The sequence below is a fragment of the Herpailurus yagouaroundi genome, unplaced genomic scaffold (genome assembly GCF_014898765.1).
Source record: "Herpailurus yagouaroundi ecotype Mexico unplaced genomic scaffold, PumYag 162, whole genome shotgun sequence".
Classification (NCBI taxonomy): domain Eukaryota; kingdom Metazoa; phylum Chordata; class Mammalia; order Carnivora; family Felidae; genus Herpailurus; species Herpailurus yagouaroundi.
The window spans coordinates 8,454,746-8,478,443 of record NW_024412403.1 but is presented as its reverse complement, the minus strand read 5'-3'; the positions used below and the strand labels follow the sequence as shown (position 1 = coordinate 8,478,443).

At 39.3% G+C, this 23,698-nt stretch overlaps 1 protein-coding gene across 9 annotated transcripts in view; it reads left to right on the top strand.

Moving 5' to 3' along the window:
- The window catches only part of TTC3 (tetratricopeptide repeat domain 3), a 127,943-nt gene that overhangs the window by 81,592 nt on the left and 22,653 nt on the right, over positions 1-23,698 (top strand). For all 9 annotated transcript variants that reach the window (XM_040483937.1, XM_040483935.1, XM_040483939.1 and 6 more), the window contains 4 exons: positions 4,519-5,587; positions 6,518-6,583; positions 12,642-12,791; positions 23,436-23,575. In XM_040483937.1, coding sequence (XP_040339871.1) covers positions 4,519-5,587; positions 6,518-6,583; positions 12,642-12,791; positions 23,436-23,575 — 1,425 coding nt within the window. The remainder of the gene's footprint in view (positions 1-4,518; positions 5,588-6,517; positions 6,584-12,641; positions 12,792-23,435; positions 23,576-23,698) is intronic.

Below are 23,698 nucleotides of genomic sequence, written 5' to 3'. Positions count from 1 at the left end.
ATAGATAGATAGATAGATAGATAGATAGATAGATAGATAGATAGATAAAGTAAAGTAAGTAAAATAAATAAATAAGTTCAGAATACTACTAATAATTGGTTTTCTCAGTTTGAGCTGCTAATATAGATATTTTCTGTCTCTAAAACTGACCCTGGTATGTACTGATAGGACTGTAAAAGTTTCCAGCCATATCTTTCATCATGAATTCCAGGGTATACAGTACTCCTCCCTTATCCTTGGTTTCGCTTTCTGAGGTTTCACTTACCTGTGGTCATCCACAGTCCGGAAGCAGATGATACTCCTTCTGACGTGTTGTCAGAAGGTCAGTAGTAGCCTAGTGTTACGTCACAGTGCCTGTGTCACTCACCTCACTTCATCTCATCACAGAGGCATTTTATCTCCTATCATTGCAAGAATTGAGTGAGGATAGTGCAATAAAATTTTGAGAGAGAGACCACATTCACATAACTTATATTACAGTATATTATTGTAACTGTTCTATTTTATTTTTAGTTATTGCTGTTAATTTCTTATTGCACCTAATTTATAACTTAAACTTTATCATAGGTATATATGTGTAGGAAAAAATAATATAGGGCTCAGTACTATCTGTGGTTTCAGGCACCCGGGGTTGTGGAACATCTCTCTTGTGGATAAGGGGGGAGTTCTACATTTGACAAGGAGTCCTATTATTATTTGGTCTCATTGTTCTTTTGCTGATGGATGCTGTTGTTTAGCATCTCCTAAGTCCAGTGACAAGTAATGTAGTTTGTCAAAGTGTTGCCCTTTTATTGGGTAATGAGGATACCAGGATCCCATTATTACTTCTGCTGAGGTGACAGGTGTTCTGCTGGAATGATAGTAAAGGTAACAAGACCTTGTATCTCTGTATTGTACGGGAGACTTGTCTTCCTGACATTGACATAATACAAGAGAAGCAGACTTTTCTTTTTAAATAATTTTGGCTGTTACTTTGGGATTGAAATGTGAATATGAAATCAACGAGTCTGAGTAGGGTAGATGAAATAATGGAGTAAAGGGTTCAGAAAAAATCTAACAAGCAGTTACCATTTTGAGCTTGGTATTACTAAGTAGTGCATGCTACCTTCCTTAAGAAGACAAATTGAGGGTTAAGATCTGCAATAGAAAATTAATTTAAGACCTGGTTATTCTCACAGAAAACCTGTTACTCATCCATAGTTTAGTCCTTGCTTCTGTTTTCCCCAGTCGCTTCTTTCCTTTTCAGTCTGGTTATGCTCCCAGACCCTTCTTTATGGTTTTTCTTTAAATTTTTTTTTTTAATGTTTATTCATTTTTTGATAGAAACAGAGCGTGAGTGGGGGAGGGGCAGAGAGAGAGGGAGACACAGAATCAAAGCAGGCTCTAGGCTCCGAGCCATCAGCACAGAGCCCGATGCGGGGCTCGAACTCACTGACCATGAGATCATGACCTGAGCCAAAGTCAGATACCCAACTGACTGAGCCATCTAGGCGCCCCTATGGTTTTTCTTTAGAGTTGAAATGCTGAGCATATCATATTTCCAGAAAACTCCTGGATGACCCCATGGAAACAGCTATAAAACTACACTAGTATTTCTTAAAATATGGTAGGCTTTGCTTCAAGCATCCGAAACTGAAGCTAAACTGTGTCATTGTCAGGACCTTGCTTCTTAAAGAATTTATTACTGTTATAAGTGGGAGGAAATTAAACAACTTTATGAGGAAGAAAATAGGCTGATGTATTTTGAGATAAAACTTTAAAGTCAAAAACTTACAGGAAGTTACACCTCAAAACAATTCTTTCTCTGAATTTTCAAAAGTAGACATGTGATGATGAGCTTAAGAACAATTTCTTTTAGGGGTGCCTGTGTGGCTCAGTCGGAGGAGCATGTGGCTCTTGATCTCGAGGTCGTGAGTTCGATCCTCATGTTGGGTGTAGAGATTACTTAAATGAATAAATGAATAAAACTTAAAAAAAAAAAAGAATGATTTCTTTTAGTGGCCAGTGGGTAAAAGAAAAACTAAAATTTTGTGTATAACAAGAGTGTTAGAGTAGAAAAAAAATAATACGCAAGGAATCCAGAATATTGGGATAACTGCTGTTAATTTTATCCTGACTCACATATTCCACTGTGAAGGTGGGGATTAGACTGATTGGTGTATAATTGACTTGACCCTCTTCTAGTTCTAACAATTTATGATTTTAGATAGTTGAAGGGAATTGTCTTTCACTGGGTAGCGTTCTGCACTTAGCTTTTCCTACCACCTCTTTCGTGGTATTAATTAGTCAGCCACGATTTATTTAACCACTTAGGGTTAAGCACTGTGGAAGATTGCAGACAAAGTAGAAGACACAGTCCTTTCGCACAGCTTGCAAGTAGCAGGAGAGCTGCATCATTGGTCTGATCACACTGTATTGTAAAGAGAATGACTTTGTGAGGGAAGAATCATGAGCTTCTACAAAACAGCGATTTGTCAAAGGGCCACCGCCAGCATACTAGGGTGGGAATCCTTTCCCAAACGTTTTCTTCATCCTGTCCCTTGCCCCTGTGCCTTCAGTGGCCTGTAGTGGCACTATGGAAGGCCAGCCATGACCATTTCAGACCCTGATGGTCCCTATCCAAGTGTGAAAATATATGTACGCGAGTAAACATGTACTTGCATATATGAGATAACAACATAACAACTATTAATCTTTATGGTATAGTTAGGTTTTTGTTTGTTTGTTTAAACTGCTGTCTTGGGGCGCCTGGGTGGCACAGTTGGTTAAGCATCCGACTTCAGCCAGGTCACGATCTCGCGATCTCGCGGTCCGGGAGTTCAAGCCCCGCGTCAGGCTCTGGGCTGATGGTTCAGAGCTTGGAGCCTGTTTCTGATTCTGTGTCTCCCTCTCTCTCTGCCCCTCCCCCGTTCATGCTCTGTCTCTCTCTGTCCCAAAAATAAATAAACGTTGAAAAAAAAATTTTTTTTTTAAATAAATAAAAAAATAAAAAAATAAATAAACTGCTGTCTCATGTAGTGTGCCGTTTTTACCTCTGGTTCTGAAGTGCAGGAACACTATCCCTTTTAGAGTCTGAGACTTTGAACAGGAGCAATGATGAGAGAGATGCATCTTGTTTAACTTGGCAGAAGTGGAGTCAGCCTCCTTGTTTCAGTTGTATCTAGCATCTTTCATTAGAGCTTTGGCCTCTTTCATGTCTGCCAAACAGCCATACCAGTACCACTGTTCTGTGCGTCAATGGATGGTTGCTAACCCCTGTAAAACACTGGTTATAAAGAAGTCATATTTATGCTATTTTGGACCCAGTGTTTCCCTTACAGAGATGATTTTTCAGGGCTAGAAAGATGTATAAATAGAGTTAAAGTTCATTTTTGTGTTGCGTTTCAAATAATAGCAACTATAAAAATTTTATTCACAATATGGTTTATAACACACTTTCCCTTTGGGCTGGGGACCCTTGTTAAATTTTGTCCTGCCTCAATGTTTGAAAAATTCATTGCTACTTAGGCGGTGGAAAAAATGTGGAGGCTCTATTTCTTTGAAATTGCATAGTATGTGTCTTGGTTGCTAGTTATGCCATTGTTATAGACTGAATACCAAATTCTAATGGAAGAGGAAGGCTCTTGGAGCCTGACACAAGAATGGGAAAAGAAAATAGCCCCTTAACTGGAGTGCACCCCAGTCTAGGACTGGATGTAGGTTAAGGGATCACTCCATTATGTGTGTCTGGTCCTCTGCTATATTGATTTATTTGATTTTTTGTTTTGTTTGTATTGGTTTGTTGATCACACATGATTAGTTTCAGTACTTCTGAATCATTGCATATTTCTAAACAGAAAAATGTTAAGAGTTTTACTGTATGTTAATTCCAATAGGATTTTAATGAAATTTGATTTCTTCTCATTTGACATTCTTGTTACTGATACTCTTGTTATTTTTCTTGAATAAATTTTCTTTTCGTTACTTTTTAAAAAAAATTTTTTTTTTCAACGTTTATTTATTTTTGGGACAGAGAGAGACAGAGCATGAACGGGGGAGGGGCAGAGAGAGAGGGAGACACAGAATCAGAAACAGGCTCCAGGCTCTGAGCCATCAGCCTAGAGCCCGACGCGGGGCTCGAACTCACGGACCGCGAGATCGTGACCTGGCTGAAGTCGGACACCTAACCGACTGCGCCACCCAGGCGCCCCTCTTTTTGTGACTTTTAAAATAGATTGTATAATTATGTAATTGAAATTTATGAAATAACTTTTTAATCCCTTTTCGGTTTTTTTCCCAACAAACTTTTTAAGGATTATTCTCCAAGGGTAAACAAAATTTTACTTCTGGAGTATCACTGATTGCATATAGCTTTTGTCAGATTTAATATGAGTATAATATGTTTGTTGGGGAGGTGTTGAGATCAGTTGGAAGTGAAATAGTATTTTTCTTGGGGAGAATTTTGGGGGAAACACTTTTTTCAAAAGAACATGTTTAAGTACTTCCTTGTAATAACATGTAAACATAAATTTTTCCAAGTTATTTCTCTCAGTTGTTGGAAGAGCATGGTCCCTTGGACATGAATAATAAAATGTTCTCTGAAGAATATGAATTCTTCCCAGAAGAAACTCGGCAAATACTAGAAAAAGCCGGAGGTTTGAAATCTTTTCTCTTGGGATGTCCTCGTTTTGTTGTGATTGACAACTGTATTGCATTGAAGAAAGTTGCATTACGGCTTAAGAAAAAGAGAAAGAAGAAAAACATTAAGACAAAAGTGGAAGAAATTTCAAAAACAGGGGAGTATTTACGAGTTAAACTACCACTGAATCCAACCGCGAGGGAATTTAAACCAGATGTAAAGTCCAAACCAGTGTCTGAGTTATCTTCACCACCAGCTTCTGAGGACGTGAAGCCCAAACCTGTATCTGCTAATTCTCCCCAACCAACCTGTGAAGCTGTGAACCCGAAACCAGTGTCTGATAATTCTTCTAGATCAGTTTCTGAGGATGAGAAGCCCAAGGAGGTCTCTTTTGATTCTCCCACATCAGTGTCTGAGGATGCCGGTCACAAGCAAGTATCCTGTAATTCTCCCAAACCAGCCTCTGAGGATGTGAAACCAACCTACTGGTCTCAACCCCATTTGGTCACAGGATACTGTACATACCTCCCCTTTCGGGGATTTGACATTACCCAGACACCACCAACATATATGAACGTGTTACCCAGTTTGTCCCAGTACACTAACATTTATACACCTCTAGCCAATGTTCCTTCTGAATATCAGCTGCAAAGATCAGTACCAGTGGCGCCATCGTTTGTAGCCAGTGACAGACCAGATGAAAGTGCTGCTGTATATTTTGAGGGTCCTCATTTGAATGCTGAGAATACTCCTCCTGGTAACGAGATTGCCCCTAAAACACAGATCCTTCAGGAATCTTTGGAAGTATCAGTAAAGACACAGTGCAGCATGAATGGTGACGGTACAGCCCTCAGTGGGTCTAACAGCCATGAAGGTCACTGTGGAAATTCTGCCAACAAGTGGGAAGTAAATCTAGAAAGTACCTACGAAGTAACAAATATTCCACATACACAAATGGCTGCTATACAGGTAAGACCTAAATAGAAAAAAGTAATCTCAATTCTGAAGTTAAATTTTCCTTTGCATCTTTCTTTGCCATTTACTAAAATTCTTTTAAATTATTGACTTTATAATGGTTATGAAAGCTTTTGCCTGGAAATGTTTTAAAAATATGAACCCTTTTGTAGGGCATGATCGGTAATTCAGAAAGAATTTTTGGGTCTAGTAAATAATACCCTTCTTCCCTAACCAAGTTTTGTACCAGTTGAGAAATGAGATAGAGGAATCAGCAGATGGAGCCATCACGTTAATGATTAATAATGGCACCATTGAGGATGATGTAGTTACTTCTGTAGCACTTGCACATCCTGGTATTGAAGCCCTGACACACCAGCCTACCTACCCAGTTAGAGCTAGACCAGGAAACCTCACAAGGTGGGGTGCTGGCCCCACAAACTTACTGTATGGAGAATGAAAGGAAATACGCTTTTTGCACAGGTGGCCCCAAAAAACAGAGTCTGGGCTATATGTGACCAGTTTCTTTTACGAAAACCAGTTTCTCTAAAAAGACAGCCAGGTGGAGAGAAACAAAAGAGATGTGAATAAAAGTTACTAACAAGCATGAGAATAAGTTTATGTTCTGTAGTTCACTTTGTCGGGCGTGAATTCATTAGACCCTTGTTGGATTATCCCCCTCCTTGTTATGTTTTCTGTTTTCTAAAAAGCTCTGAAAGCACATGTTAGAGTAATAAACCAAAATCATTTTCATTTTTACCAATTCTACATGATAGCTCTTTCCTAATACAAGAATTTGTAGAAAGTGTGAGTTATTGAAATTGGAGAAAAATAAATAAAACACACCTCGAAAAAATTGTGAGCATGTCTTAAAATGTCATTACATAATGGATTTATTGTACCACAGGAATTGAGATTAATGAAATTGTTTGTTTTTCCCCAAAGGTGTCTTGGAATATAACACATCAAGAGGTCAATACTGAGCCATATGATCCTTTTGAGGCACAACAGGTGAGTCAGAATTGTATTAGACTATTTAAAGGTTTTTTAGTTTTCATTATTATAACTAGATGGCAATGAACTAGAACTATTTTGGAGTCTGCTAATTCCATATAAAATGTTACCATGCAATAAGCTTTAGAACATGACAAAAAAAATTGTTTTTATTGAATTTGGGAAAGAGGCAGAAACAAAAGTGTTTTTTCCCTAGCTTATTTATTTCAAAGTATAATGGCTTTATTGTTTTAACTGGTATAATGAGCCTCTATTAATTTATATATAAGAGCTTATTCATGTGAATGATACAGAAAGTTTTATAATAAAAACCTTCACCATTATAAGAATGATTCAGTTAGAAAAGCTATTAATGTAATATATTGTGTTGATGTATCTTAAGAAAAGTTATTTGGCCAACTCCATAGTTCCTGAAAGGTATTAGATAAAATTCAATTCCCCCTCTCGTCTAAAACTCATAATAATATGGCGAAAGATGAATACTTCTCCACATGCTAATATCTTTTTCTCAAGCCAAAGCCTTCATCTCACTTTTAGGTGAAACATGACCATTAGTATTTTATTATCCTGGAGATAGCAACTGACAAAATTAAGAGAAGTAAGATTGTAAAAGAGGAGGTGTAATATTATTTCTTACGGAGGCTAACATTGTGTATCTGGAAGATTAAAAAATAATCAAGTGAAAATGCAATACCAAACTCTTAAGAGAATTCAAAAAGGTGATTGGATAGAATACTTTTCCAAATATAAACAACAATCTGTTGCAAAGTATACTAGAAGATAAAATTCCATTTTTTTTTTTTTAATTTTTTTTTTTTCAACGTTTATTTATGTTTGGGACAGAGAGAGACAGAGCATGAGCGGGGGAGGGGCAGAGAGAGAGGGAGACACAGAATCGGAAACAGGCTTCAGGCTCCGAGCCATCAGCCCAGAGCCCGACGCGGGGCTCGAACTCACGGACCGCGAGATCATGACCTGGCTGAAGTCGGACGCTTAACCGACTGCGCCACCCAGGCGCCCCTAAAATTCCATTTTTAATAGTAACCAAAAGATAAAATAGTTAAATCTATGAAAGAAAACTTTAAAATGTACTAAGAAATGCACAAAAGACTTACGTAAATGAAAAGTATTGTATAGGAAGGTCCATTATTGTGAAGAGACTGGTTGTCCCTAAAGCTTTTAACACAGTTCCAGTACAATCATGAACAACATGTATTAGTTACCTGTTGCTACATAACAGATTACCTTAAAACCTAGTGCTTTAATTGGGGCGCCTGGGTGGCTCAGTCGGTTAAGCGTCCAACTTCAGCTCAGGTCACGATCTCGCCGTCCGTGAGTTTGAGCCCCGCGTCGGGCTCTGGGCTGATGGCTCAGAGCCTGGAGCCTGCTTCCGATTCTGTGTCTCCCTCTCTCTCTACCCCTCCCCCGTTCATGCTCTGTCTCTCTCTGTCTCAAAAATAAATAAAACGTTTTTAAAAAAATTAAAAAAAAAAAAAAACAAACCTAGTGCCTTAAAACAACAATAAACATTTATTATCTCACAGCTTCTGAGTCAGCAATTGAGCGGTTCAGCTGATGGTTCTGGAGATTGCTGAGGACTTGCAGCCAAGATATAGACCAGGGCTCATCTGGCCATCTGCAAGGAGTAACTGGGGTTGGAGGTTCTGTTTCCAAGATGGCTCACTCACACAGCTAACAAGTCGCTGCTGACTATTGGTGGGGGCTTCAGTTCCTTGCCTGTGGACCTCCATGTAGGACCACTTGAGTGTCCTCATGTTCTCATGGGGCCTGGCTTTCCCCAGAGTGGTTGATCCAAGGTAGAAGTAGCAATAGCATTCATGACCTACTTTAGAAAGCCACTTTTTATCACTTCTTATGTATTCTCTTAGTCACACAGACCAACCCAAAAACCCTGATACATTGTAGGGGAGGACTGTACAAGGGTATAAATACCAAGAGGTGAGGATCTTGAGGGCCACCTTGGTGGCTGGCTCCTGCACAGGGTTTATCTGAAACTGGACAAATTGATTCTAGTTTAGCACATAATCTATTTTAGTACATAAATAGGCCGTTAAAATAAGAGACAATAGAACAAAAGAAAATAGAAATTTAAGGTATAATAAATAAAAATGGTATTAGTGAGCAGAAAGTAGTTTATTAAATATGTGGTATTAGGAGAATTGTTAATTAGGAGAATTATTAAATATGTGGTATTAGGAGACGGGTTGCCTGTCTAGAAGAAATTAATTTGGGTCCCCACCTATTTCCATATACCAAAGTAAATTCCAGACATATCAAAGATTTCAATATTAAAAAGCAGATCCACAATTTACCTAGAAAAAAAGGGAATTTTTTTTCATGAGATTAATAAACAGTGTAACAAAGAGTATCTGTTTATATATACACATATATAATCTGTGTGTACATATGCATAGCATGTATTTGTATATGGACAAATAGACACATGATGTCAAAACACTAATGACAAACTAGGAAAGTTATTTGCGGTATAGGGACAGATAGAGAACTAATTGCCTTGTTTAACGTACACAGTTTCTGTAAATTAATCAGGGAAAGATTAATAATGCAAAAATGGGAATGGATGTGAATAGACAATCCACAATAAAATAAGGATGATTTTTTAAACATATAAAAAGATGCCCAGCTCTGCCTGAAATAAGAAAGTCATTTATGCACTCTTGAAAGAATGTAAAAATGTAAATTTCTGGGGATGGCAATTGGGAATTTACCTGCACTCCTATATATGTATAGAGACCAGTGAACAAGGGTATTTGCATATTTGTTTCATCTGCGTTAGTGTCAGCAAAAAATTGAATACAACCTAAATATCTATCAGTATTAGACTCATTAAGTGAATTATAGTCCAGCAGTTTTATTATTACTGATATGGAATGATTTACAAGACCAGATAGATAATTAAGTAGGAAGAAGTAAGGTTAGATTGTGTTGCTATGCTTGGTACAAATAGCTTTATAGTTTTGGCCAATTAAAAAAGTAACGTAGGGGCGCCTGGGTGGCGCAGTCGGTTAAGCGTCCGACTTTGGCCAGGTCACGATCTCGCGGTCCGTGAGTTCGAGCCCCGCGTCGGGCTCTGGGCTGATGGCTCAGAGCCTGGAGCCTGTTTCCGATTCTGTGTCTCCCTCTCTCTCTGCCCCTCCCCCGTTCATGCTCTGTCTCTCTCTGTCCCAAAAATAAATAAACGTTGAAAAAAAAATTTTTTTTTTAAAAATAATGTAATGGAGTGCCTGGGTGGCTCAGTCAGTTAAGCGTCTGATGACAGCTCAGAGCCTGGGGCCTGCTTTGGATTCTGTGTCTCCCTCTCTCTCTGCCCCTCCCCCCACACTCACTCACACACACACACACACACACTCACTCCTCTCTCTCTCTCTGTCTCAAAAATAACATTTAAAAAAAATAATGTAGAACTCTTAATTTTTTTAATGAACAATACTGAAAATTATGGAGGAGAAATTAAAAGTCATCTATGTTGCCTTCTCCCTTATTTACATTTTGATGTGCAGCCCTTAGGCCTTATTTTAACATTTACATTTAAGTAAGCAATTCTTTTTACACTTGATCTTAGCCAAAAGGCCAAGAAGCCATAGCAATTCTTTTTAAAAGATAGGATTGTAGCTTGTATGTTGTGTTTAAAATTTTCGGTATTTTGGGGCGCCTGGGTGGCACAGTCGGTTAAGCGTCCGACTTCAGCCAGGTCACAATCTCGCGGTCCGTGAGTTCGAGCCCCGCGTCAGGCTCTGGGCTGACAGCTCGGAGCCTGGAGCCTGTTTCTGATTCTGTGTCTCCCTCTCTCTCTGCCCCTCCCCCGTTCATGCTCTGTCTCTCTCTGTCCCAAAAATAAATAAAAGTTGAAAAAAAAAAATTAAAAAAATAAATAAAATTTTCGGTATTTATATGTTATGGATTTTTTCCATGTCAGTAAATATAGATTTTTACCATCATTTTTAACGCAGACTTGGTATTCTATTGTATGAATATGATAGTTTATTTGATTAGTTTCTTACTGTTGAACATTTAGATTGTGTCAGCTTTTCAGGCATACGGACAGTGCTATAGTGAACATTTTTGTGTATAGAATATCTGGTGTTGAGTTCTTATAGCATACTGAGTTCTAAACCAGGTATGCTCTTCACCCTCAAATTTTTTCATCAGTATTGGGAGAATTCAAAAACACTTGTTAAATTAGCAGTTAGTTTCAGGACCTTATCATTAGTATGGCTGAGTGTTGGCTTCTCCACCAGTGAGACTTGCAGTTAATCCCCAGCACTGTTGCTTTTCCTCAGGGGCTTTAAGAAGTTGCCTAATTTCTCTCAACTTTGGTTTTCTGATCTCTAAAAGGTGTGAATAATGTTTCTTACAGAATTGTGGTGAAGTTTGTATGTGATAACATAGAGATGGCTATAATTTCTTGTTCCTTTGGTGACTTGGGCGGATAAATTGATACATAATAATAAGTTGTTAATTCATTGTGATTCTTTTGCTGAATTGAGAATGAACATAGAGGTAACTAAGATCTAAAACCATAAAGTCTTTCTCCTGGGTCGTAGTGGGGTTGACCATTTAATTAATTAATTTTTTTTTTTAATTTTTTTTTTCAACATTTATTTATTTTTGGGACAGAGAGAGACAGAGCATGAATGGGGGAGGGGCAGAGAGAGAGGGAGACACAGAATCGGAAACAGGCTCCAGGCTCTGAGCCATCAGCCCAGAGCCTGACGCGGGGCTCGAACTCACAGACCGCGAGATCGTGACCTGGCTGAAGTCGGACGCTTAACCAACTGCGCCACCCAGGCGCCCCGACCATTTAATTTATTATTTAAACGTGGACTCTCTATTCATACTGCCAAACTTTTAGTCTGGACAAATAAAAATTGGGACACTCAAAACAGACTGACATGTGTGGTCACTCTGGTCACAGCTCATAGTTCTCTAACTGATAAATCACTGAATTTCAAAACCTTGATTCTCTGCTTTTTTAAACTTGGAAGATGCTGAGGTGCAGGAGGTGGGGGAAGATAGACCTAGGTTTGTGCCCCTGGGATAGATTTCCAGGCTTGACCACTAAGGCCCTGGGGAGAGCAGTCAGCCGCAACTGGGCGGACTTGCCAGCCCACCCAGACGCCTTTCAGACACACAGGTGTGATTGCTGACTGTCCTAGCAGAATGAAAGGTTTTTTTTTTATTTTTTTAGATGTTTGTTTATTTTTGGGAGAGAATGAAACAAAGAGCACGAGTGGGGGCGGGACAGAGAGAGAAAGGGAGACAGAATCCAAAGCAGGCTCCAGGCTGAGACACAGAGCCCAGTCCAGAGCTCAAACTCACAGACTGCCAGCCAGATCATGACCTGAGCTGAAATCCAACATTTAACCGACTAAGCCGCCCAGTCTCCCTTCAGAATGAAAGGTTTTTATTTTTATTTATTTTTTTCAGAATGAAAGGTTTTTAAAAACACATAAATGACATTTTGTGTTGGACAGTATTTCACATTGCAATATGCTTCTGTTTTTGCTTTTGCTTTTTAAGCTGGTCCAAGAGATAGTTACATAACTGGAAACCATTGATAATATTTTAACTTGTCATTTTTACAACTGTCCATTTGAAACACTTAAAAGTAGGGTCAAAGTTAATATGTTTTGTTCATATCTAAAATGCATATGTACATACAGCTTTTTAAACCTAATAAATAGTTCTTGATGTTAATCATGGAGAATGATATTCACATCACACTATTGATTTAGTAATACTGAACCCTTTTAAGACAAATATTCAGAACTAATTATAGTGCAGATTGAAATGTTTCATTATGAGTTACAGTAATATGAATAGTTGTACTTTAAAAAGAGTTGGCTTTGCTAAACACTGTTTAGGAGGTTTTAATTCTTGAATTATCATGACATTTCCCTTGTAAATTTTCATCTGCCTCTTTTTCTCTTCTGTTTATTTTAAGAGACTGTTTGGAACAAGATGAGAAAAGTGTATTTTAAACTATTTTAACAGATAATCTTGTAACTTTTAGGGAGATCTTTCACAGATTGAGAAGGAATACCAGGTTTTACAAGAGCAGCTTAAGGAAGCATGTGAAAATTATGAGCAGATTAAACTCAAGGTCTCGGAAGAGACCGAGGACATGGAAGAAAAGTTGAAAAGGAACTCAGAAGAAAACAAGGTAGTTCTGTCCGAAACTTCTCTTTAGTAGCATGTGGCATGATCAGGAGGTCTGTACTTCAGTAGCCTCACTTAGCTGAGTCAACAGCGTTGTGGGCTGAACAACGGATTGTTTCTTAATAACGCTTTTTTAAATTTCTGTGTGACATTAAAGGAGCAGTGTTTTTGCAGTGTTTTAGAACCTCTGCTGTATGTTGCCTTATAAGAAAAGGGCTGTGAATCTGGGTTTTCGTTTATTTATACTCAGTTGCTTCTTTAATAAAGCTGTTTTCTGGTGACTGAGATTTTTGTTTGTTTTTTAATTTACATCCAAGTTAGCATATGGTGCAACAATGATTTCAGGAGTAGATTCCTTAAAGCCCTTTACCCATTTAGCCTATCCCCCCTCCCACAACCCCTCCAGTAACCCTCTGTTTGTTCTCCATATTTAAGAGTCTCTTATGTTTTGTTCCCCTCCCTATTTTTATATTATTTTTGCTTCACTTCCCTTAGGTTCATCTGTTTTGTCTCTTAAAGTCTTCATATCAGCGAAGTCCTATGATATTTGCCTTTCTCTGACTAATTTCACTTAGCATAGTACCCTCTAGTTCCATCCACTTAGTCGCAAATGGCAAGATTGCATTCTTTTTGATTGTCAAGTATATATATAAGTATATCTATAAGTATAAGTATATATAAGTATTTATAAGTATATATATAAGTATATCAAGTATATATGTAAGTATATATATATATATATATATATATATATATATATATATACACACACACATATCTCACATCTTCATCCTTCCATCCATCGATGGACATTTGGGCTTTTTCCATACTTTGGCTGTTGTTAATAGTGCTGCTATAAACACTGGGGTGCGTGTGTCCCTTTGAAACAGCACACCTGTATCCGTTGGATAAATACCTGTAGTGTAATTGCTGGGTTGTAGGGTAGTTCTAGTTTTAATTTTTCTGGTGACTAAGTTCTAAGTTAATCCTTGTTTATATTGAGAGGCAGTGTAGCATTAGTGATTCATGGTGTGAGCCTTGGGGTCCGACCAACTGGGTTCAGATTCAAGCTTGATTCCGTACCAGTTCTCATCTTGGGCAAGTTACTTAACTTCTTTGTGCTTTAGTTTCGTATCTGGAAATTTTGGGTGACAATAGCTCCCATTTCACGGGGGTAGATTAATACTTGTAAAGTACTTACAGCTGTGTATTGTGTAGTACGGGCTCTGTAAGTATTGCCTCTGCCACTATTATTACTACTACTATTGTCATCATCTTACTCTGAAGGAAATGTAAGACTGACACATGAAGCTTAGGCATATTTGATCTGCAAAATCACCTAGACCATCTTGAATTGACCTTGAATTCCATCAGCTAAGATGGATTATAGTTACAGGTAACTGGCTATTGGAATTAATTAGTGGCAAGGCACACTGAACTGGTGGGAAAATGAATTATAGATGTAAAGGAATCATCGCGTGTTTCTTTTTAAAACGAGGTCTTCTGTACAGGCATAACAAGTGGATGTTAGGCAGTTTAAGAAAGGAAGGATTTACACTTATCGTGGTAAGCATTGCCTAATTTTTAGAATTGTCAATTCACTGTCTTACACACCTGAAACAAATTCAACATGGTATGTCAAGTATACTTCAATTAAACACAAAAAAGTTAAGAATTTGTTCCAGAAGTCTGGATCAGTAACTGTGGTAGCATATTAAATAGAAGAAAATCAGCTTAGTGGGATTTTAATCAGGGAATTACTGGTATTTAAGTACACCCAGAACAAAAGGGTCAGTTTGTAAAGGTAGCTGTTAAAATACTGCTGTTGTAATGGTTACCACGTTCCTGTTATAACTTGTCTTCACTTGGGATGAGACAGGGGAGATTTGAAGGGTGAGAGCAGTTGAAGAAACCAGACTTTCTGGTCAGTTGCCTGGTTGAATGAGATCTTCTGATTGGGAGAGGAGAAAAGGAGCAAAAATAAAACCCTGCACAGTAGTCACTCATAGAACACTAATTTGAGTAAGCTGTCTGGGGGCTTAACAAAATAAAATATTTTTATAAACTTTCTATTACCTCAGTAAAATTCAGTTTTACTAAATCCATATGAGAATGCTTTTGGCCACCTGATTAAGTGATGAGAGCAGATTTTCAGACTCTGCCACTTGGGCTTCCGGTGAGCGAGCTTTGCTTCTCTCTGGCAGAGGCTTGTCCAGCTTTATAAACTGCTGGTCTGACTGGGTCCTGTCTTTGTGCAGTTTCTCAAGGCATCTTCCTTTCTTTCTATACTTGACCAAGAAATTCACAGTGACTCAGTCACCTCGGGTGGAGGGCTGCTAGGGAGCCGCAGCTCTGACTGGGACTGGGCTTTTAATGTGCTTTTTTAACTTCACTGAGGCTCAGGTCTGCTTTCAAGTGGGGGGGGGGGTCCTAAGAGTGTAGTCGGTCTGTTTTTTAAAAGAGCCATTATTTAGTCCCCCAGTTTTAGGCCTGTTAGGTTGTTAGATTTCCCATGTAAAACTTAGGCCCGTGTCCTGTCAGAATAAATTGCTCATCTGAGTTTTTAGGTTGTTGTCTATACAGGAGCCGATGAGATGTAGCTGTGGCCATTTCTTTATTAATCATGATTGTGTTCATAATTCGCTTGTGGAGAAATCTTTTATAAACATGAAAAGAAATGTGTGGCTTTTATTGATCTTTCCCATGGTCTTGGACTCTCTAGATCACTGAGGTCATCAGCTAATACTTTTACTTGAAAGTTGGTTGATACCACATACTAGGTACAACCACCCTTTGCACTCTAGACAAGCGATAGCAAATCACGTTTCCGAGCTCAGGCATCAGTAAGGCTGCCTAGGTTGAACTCCAGCACTACTATCTGATACCTCTGTTACCTTAGTTTACTTAACCTCTTTGACCCTCAGCTTCCTCATTAGTAATACAATCTGTACTTCGTAGGTTTTTGAGGACTCACAGGGGTGGTTGGACGAGGGTGGGTTGTCCAGAGATACTAAATATAGTTAGAAGGAAGAGTTGTCCCACCCAAAATGCCGCTCATGCCCCTACTCAGAAAAATTGTTTACAAAGCAGTTAAAGAGTGCTTGGCATATAAAAAGCATCAATAAAAATCTGAGCTAGCTATTGTATATAGCTGATGGGGTTTTATTATCATGAGCTAGGATGGCCTTAATAGTTATTTAGGCCAGTTATCTGTTATGTCGGAGGAAAATACCTGTTCTAAAGCCAGAATCTCCTGTTGGTTTTACCTCTAACTTGCAGTTGGCAGATTATAACTGACTGCAGTATTGCTCACGGGTTTATGTTCTTTTTAATTTATTAAGATAAAATTCATCATTTTATTCATTACAAAGTATGTAATTCAGTGTTTTTCAGTATACTTACAATGTTATATGACCATTAACACTATCTAATTCCAGAACCATTGTCATAACGCCAAAAAGAAACCCTGTTGTACCCATTAGGCAATCATTGCTCGTCTCCCCTGTTCTTAAGGTACTTTAATGAGATTTTCATAGAGCTAAGATGGGTATTTAAGTTGACTTTGGCTCTTAAAACGTAATCAAAATAATTTTGACCTAGAATAAGTTAATGGAGTAGAATTTTAAAACTTTGTCCTATTTTTACATCAAAACAGAATCTTGGGCCCTGCCTGCCAAAAATTCCTCAGCCCACATCTGTGTAGAGGTGGGGTTCTCCTGTTCGTTCAGTCATGATCTTTGCCAACTTCAGCCTTTTTTTTTTTTTTAAGTTTATTTATTTATTTTGAGAGAGAGAGCAAGAGTACAAGCAGGCTCCTCACTGTCAGCATGCTGCCTGAATGGGGCTTGATCCCACAAACCATGGGATCATGACCTGAGCTAAAATCGTCAGTTGGACACACTTAACCGACTGAGCCACCCAGGTGCCCCTCAGCCTTTTTTTTTTTTTTTAAGTTTATCTATTTATTTTGGGGGGAAGTAAGCAGGGGAGGAGCAGAGAGAGAGGGAAAGAATCCCAAGCAGGCTCTGCGCTGTCAGCATGAAGTCTGACGTGGGATTTGATCCCACGAATCGTGAGATCATGACCTGAGCTGAGATCAAGAGTCAGCCGCTTAACTAACTGAACCCCACGTAGGCACCCTGAGTTCAGCGTTTATAATCTAACCTTTATGTAGCTCATTATGTGCCAGACTCAATTGTAAATTTTTTACATGGATTATTTAATCACAAACAATCATAATATACTAATGTTACATAGTACACTAGTATTTTCTCCATTTTACTGTTAGGATATGGAGGCAGGAGCAGCTAATGCAACTTGCTGAAAGTCATACCAGTACTAAGTGGCAGAACAGTTAGTAAGTGTCAAGCTCTAGATCCCTTGCTTTTGTGCTCCCCTAAGAGAATGTCAGTTCCATAACCATTTGAAAAACATTTCTCAGCACTTCACAAGCAGTATGGATGTGTCAGTTAATTGCTGCCATAATAATGCTGAGTAACCACCACCCACAAAACCTTAGTGACCTATAATAGTAAACGTTAAGTGTGTGAGTCTGTGGATTGGTTTATCCCAGTTAGGCTGGGCTGGACTGTTTCACCTTTGGATCAGCTGAAGTTCTGTTGTTCTTGGCTTACTTGCTCATATACGTGGGGTCACCTGGCTATGGAATGATCTAGAATGGCCTCAGCTGGGATGATTGGGGCAACCAGCTCTGCTCTATGTGTCTTTCTTCTTCCAGTAAGTGCAAGGACAAGCAGGGATGGTCACACAAGAAATTTTCAGGCCTCTGCTGACGTCAGGTCTGCTAATATCCCATTAGATAAAGCAAGTCACATAGCCAGCCCAGATTCAGGGGTAGAGAAAAGAGACTGCTCTTTATGGAAGGAACCTGGATGGTCCCATGACAAAGGGTGTAGGTAAGGATGGGGCTGTGAATGCTATCCCTCTGCTATAAGCAGGTCAGCACCAAAATTCACTAACATTCAGTAGTTAATCAAGAGCTTAAAAACCCTTCCATGATTGGTGCCGACCCTCCATCATCCACCTTCTCCTTTACTAGTTAGTTCTCTGCATTATCCTCTATACTTACTGGATAGCATTTGTCCTGTGATTTTTTTCACTTTTGGCTCTTTTCCTAGCACTGTTTCTTCTGCCTCAAGTGGCCGCCTTTCTCTCCAAGCCTGGCTCACTTCTCATTTTTTGGGTCCACCTAGCTCAGGCATCACTTTCTTAAGGGAGCAGTTGCTGATGGTAACCTCAGCTTTGGTTCAAGGTCCTTATTAATGCAATGGTAATAATAAATACCTCACTATATTATCCAGTGACTATTTTTGTTAACATTTTTGTTGAGATAGAATTCATTTACCATAAAACTCACCCATTTAAAGTATACAGTTCTGTGTTTGTGGTACACATACACAGTTGCACAGCCATCACCACAGTCTAAGTTCATCACCTTCAGAAGAAATCTCATACCCACTGTCAGTAACTCTCCATTCTCCTCCCTCCCACCGCCCTAGGCAACCACTCATATACTGTATGGATCTGCCTATTCTGGGCATTTTATATAAATGCAGTCACACTCTGTGTGATCTTTTGTGACTGCTTGCTTTCACTTAGCATAATGTTTTCAAGGTACATCCATGTGCATCCATCCATGTAACACATGTCAGTACTTCATTCCATTTTACTGCTGAGTAATATTCTATTGAATGGCAGTGCCACATTTTATTTATCCACTCATCAGTTGATGGGTTTTTTTTTCTACTTTTCGACTGTATGAATAATGCTGCTGTGAATATCTGCCATGAATATCTGTGGGCATATGTTTTCATTTCTTTTTTTTTTTTTTAAGTTTATTTATTTATTTTGAGAGGGAGAGAGAGCATTCCAAGCAGGGTCTGCACTGTCCGCGCAGAGCCTAACGCGGGGCTCAAACTCACGAACCGTGAGATCATGACCTGAGCCGAAACCAAGAGCCAGACACTTAACCAACTGAGACACCCAGGCACCACCATATGTTTTCATTTCTTGAGGGAATATGCTTAGGAGCAGAACTGCTGGGTCATACACTAACTCCATATTTAACTGCTTGAGAAACTGCCAGACTGTTTGAAAATAGTTGTAGAAGCTAACATCCCCACGAGTAGAGTGTATGAGGGTTCCAGCTTCTCCACATTCTCATTAATGCTTAGTATCAACCATCTTTTTGATTGTAGCCATCCTAATGGGTATGAAGTCATTTCTCATTGTGCTTTTGATCTGCATTTCCCTAAAGGCCAGTGGTGTGGAGCATCTTTTCATGTGCTTATTGTCTATTTATATATCTTCTTTGGAGAAATGTCTGTCCAATTTTTTGTCTGTTTACTAATTGGATTATTTGTCTTAAGCATTTCATATATGTTTAATCTGGGTCCAAATTGCTAGTTAAATATATGACTTCTAGATATTTTCTCCCATCTTCCATACTTGAAAATATATTTGTCCGATTTCCATTTTGCGGGTTGTCATTTCAGCTTCCTGATGGCATGATTTGCAGCACAGTTTTTTATTTCAGTGTCGTCCACTTTTTTCTTTTGTTGTTTATTTTTGATGTCATATTTTAGAAACCTCATAATCTAGGGTTATCAAGATTTACTTCTGTATTTTCTTCTAAGAGTTGTACAATTTTAGCTCCTCCATTTAGGTCTATGACCATTTTGAGTTAATTTTTGTGTGTGGTGTAGTAATTATCATTTATGCATATTTCCCCCACCAAACTGTTGTCATCTTTTAATTTTTTTTTAATGTTTATTATTTTTGAGAGAGAGAGAGAGACAGAGAGCAAGCAGGGAAGGGGCAGAGAGAGAGGGAGACACAGAATCAGAAGCAGGCTCCAGGCTCTGTGCTGTCCGCACAGAGCCCGATGCAGGGCTCGAACTCACAGACTGCGAGATCATGATCTGAGCTGTAGTCGGCCGCCCAACCAACTGAGCCACCCAGGCACCCTTAAACTGTTGTCATCTTTGAATCTCAGTGTACAAAATAGTTCTGCTGATGTTATCAAACAATGTGCGTTTGAGCACCAAAGAACTGGGTTAACTGGGTTTAGTGAATTGCGGCTGCATATTCTGTGTCCGCCTACATCAGAGAACATCAGGCCTGCACTTCTGTGAAGATTGTTGCTTGAATATTTGCTAATATGTGGTTGAGGATATTATCCACTGTTTCATTTGACAAAATGTATTGGATGCTCCCTTCAGTATAAGCCAGGCTCTGTGCTGGTCTTTTGGGACTTTTCTGCAGCGTCCTCTTTGTGAGGCCCTAAGAAGTTGTTTCGCTCTGCTTTCACTACCTGGGCTTCTTTGTGCAGCAAACTTGTTTTTATTTTGTGGGTATAGCTCACTCTGTTTCCTCGGATTTTGTCTACCAGAAAAGTTTTAATGCTCTTTCTAAAGAATGGCTCATGCCTCGTGCCATTTACTTTTATATTACTCTCACTTCTGGTTCTGTATTACCATTTTTATCTTTTTATTTTGTTTTCTTTACCTACTTAGCATTCTTTTTATTTTGTTTTTTTTATTATTTATTTTGAGAGAGCATGCGGGGGAGGGGCAGAGAAGGAAACAGAATCCCATGCAGGTTCCATGTTGCCAGCACAGAGCCCGACTCAGGGCTCAGTCCCACAAACCATTGGACGCTTAACCAACTGAGCCACCCAGGCACCCCTTCCGCCTACCATTTTCTTATCCATAAAAAAGTCAGCCTTGCCCACTCGGCTACCCACAGGCTGTTAGGAAAGATGAAGTGTGATAATAGATGTGAAGCATTTGTAAAACTAAAGCCTGGGAGCACCTGGGTGGCTCAGTCAGTTAAGCATCCGACTTCGTCTCAAGTCACGATCTCACAGTTTGTGAGTTTGAGCCCCGTGTCAGGCTCTGTGCTGATGGTTCGGAGACTGGAGCCTGCTTTAGATTCTCTGTCTCCCTCTCTCTGTCCCTCCCCTGCTCATGCTTGCTCTCTCTCTCTCTCTTAAAAATAAATAAACATAAAAAAAAAAAAACCCAAACATTAAGAAGCAAGGAGAAACCATTGAACTTGCCAGATAAAGCATGTGTGTAGACCGCCTCTAGGTTAGAGTCATTTAGGCTAGAGACTGAAATGTGAACACTTCTAGGCAAGCTGAAGGGGTTCTTCAGAATCCCCGAGTGCGGTGAGGGGCTCTGAGTGCTGAGAGACCTGAAGGAAAGGAAAGGGTGTTTGAAGTATGCACTTGGGAGGCTGACATACCCTCTGTCAGGGGCGCTTAAATCAGGGGTCCATTGAAACTTGAGGGTGTTGCAGAAGGGTCCTTGGAGGATGGAATGAATGTCGGAAGGTGGAGGCTACTACAGACAGGACTCTTTCGAGCAGGTTTCAGGGGAGATTCTGCACTTTCCCCTTTGCCTTCCCTGCACCATGTCTCTGCTCCCAGCACCCAGGATAAGACTGTGTCTTCTATAAATAGACTCTCATGGTCTGAGGACTTGCCCTCTGAACCCTGTAGACCTCCTTGCATCCAGTTCACAGTGTAACCAGGTGCATCCTGGAAGGAACTCGTAGACATTTAACTGACATTTCTAACATGGCTTTTCATGGGGAAATGCATTCCAGGTTACAACCAACCAACTGGTCAGTGGACTTGGAATAGGGTGGGACTTGCCCATATTGGAAAAGGCTGTTTTGGGGAACAAAGCATACCTGACTTGATTGTGTGCTGTTCTTGTGCTAGAATAGCCTGTTAGAATAGAGGTGTCTGTTGTATAGACAAATAAGACTCAGAAGAATGTTGTTTCTTTCTAAATGGTTATGTTGAAAAGCTGTGTGAATTCAGTATTTTTATTCCTTTGATTTCTAGTCTTTGTCAAACGCTTAGAAATTTCTGCTCTGTCCCATCAAACTGACTGCAGGGCCTGGGGTGCCTGGGTGGCTCAGTCGGTTAAGTTTCCAGCTCAGGGTCCTCAGATCAAGCCCCCTGTCAGACTCCACACTGAGCATGGAGCCTGCTTAAGATTCTCTCTCTCCCCCACTCTATCCCTTTCCCCTGCTCACTCGCACTCCCTCTTTCTCTCTCACTCAAAAGTAAAAAGATTTTTAAAAATGACTGCAGGGTCAAAATTACGGGGTTCTCACATATTTATTCACAGATTTATTTAAACATCCATATCTAGATTAATGTGTCTGTTTTCATGCTTCCTAGCCTAGTACATCTTCTGTGCTCTTTTTTGTTAATGGGATTTTTAACTGTTCATCAAAGGTAGAAACCTATTTTTAACTCTGTCAACTTCTTTTTTTTTTCAATTTTTTTAAATGTTTATTTTTGAGAGAGAGACAGAGCATGAGTGAGGGAGGGGCAGAGAGAGAGGAAGACACAGAATCTGAATCAGGCTCCAGGTTCTGAGCTGTCAGCACAGAGCCCAACGTGGGGCTCGAACTCACAAACTGTGAGATTGTGACCTGAGCCGAAGTTGGCCACTTAACCAACTGAGCCACCCAGGTGCCCGTAACTCTTCTTTAGGTCACAACTTCTGCTTTAGGTCTCATATCCCACTTAGACATATGGTCTTATCTGTCCTCTTCTTTTAAAATTTCATTTATTTCTTTTTATTATCCCTACCATAATCCTTATTGTCTCTCACGGACTATTACAGTGAAATTCTTAAGAAATTTTACCTTCGTCTAAGGTAGTTTTTAACATTAAGGGTTATAATTCATAATGGGCTATGAAATCAGTTTAATGGTGGTGACTGGAATTGTTTTCAATAATTGAATAGATTAAAAATATCAGAAAGCATCCCCGAAAGGGCACTTCTCTTTCAGTTTGCATGTGTGTGCATATATACGTACGGTATGGATTGTTATTAAAATGTATCTGTTGTTTGGGGTCACAGTCAAGAAAATATGAAGGCCACTGATTTGGTCTACCACTTTCACGTGGCCTCTTACCTATTCTTCTTTGGGTTTTCTTTTTTTTTTTTTCCCTCTTACCCATTCTTAATCCATCTCTGCGTCTTTTGCTTATTTTTCTAAAACCAGAATCTAATCATCTCACTACCTTGCTTAAGAGTCTTCACTGGCTCCGTGTTATCTACCGGGTAAAGTCCACCCTCCTTAGCATTACTCACAAGCCCCTTTATAATTTGAACCCAAGTCATCTCGGGTATCATTCTCCCTGCCCTGCCTTCCAATTGTCCACCTCGTACTCCAGCCACATAGTGCCTCTTGCTTTCATTTGTACGTGTCTTACTCTTTTATCCTTCTGCCTCACTATTCCTACTGTTTGGGATCTATTCTCCACATGGCATCTCATCTTTAAAGACAGAAATCAGAAATCACTGTTTTTAAGAAGCCCTTCCCAAATACCAGATAATCTACCATGCCTCTGTGCCTTTTTGTTTGACAGCCTCCCCCCAGCCTGATTCGGTGAGGACAAGTGAGGCCCAAGGCTGTGTGTCATATGATTCTGTATCCCAGGCTCAGCCCAGGTCCTAAGTGTGCTCTGCTAAACTGGAGTTATTGATTGAACTAATGCACCACCACAATTCTGGTCTTTGGGGCTTTTTTTTTTTTTTTTTTTTTTTTTTAAGTAAATCTTCCTATTTATTTAAGTGCTTTCTAAAAATGTTTTTAGATATCAAAGACAGAATTAGATTGGTTCCTTGAAGATTTGGAAAAGGAAATTAAAAAATGGCAACAAGAGAAAAAAGAAATCCAAGAAAATCTAAAAGCACTAAAGAAGAAAATGAAAAAGGTTCTAAATGCCAACGAAACGTAAGTTAACAATTGAAAGGCAATGATTTTTTATTATTGGGGCTTTTTTGTTGTTATTTTAACATTTTTGATATTCAGTTTCAGACTATATCAGGTAGTGTACAAATTTAAATACTGTTTTCA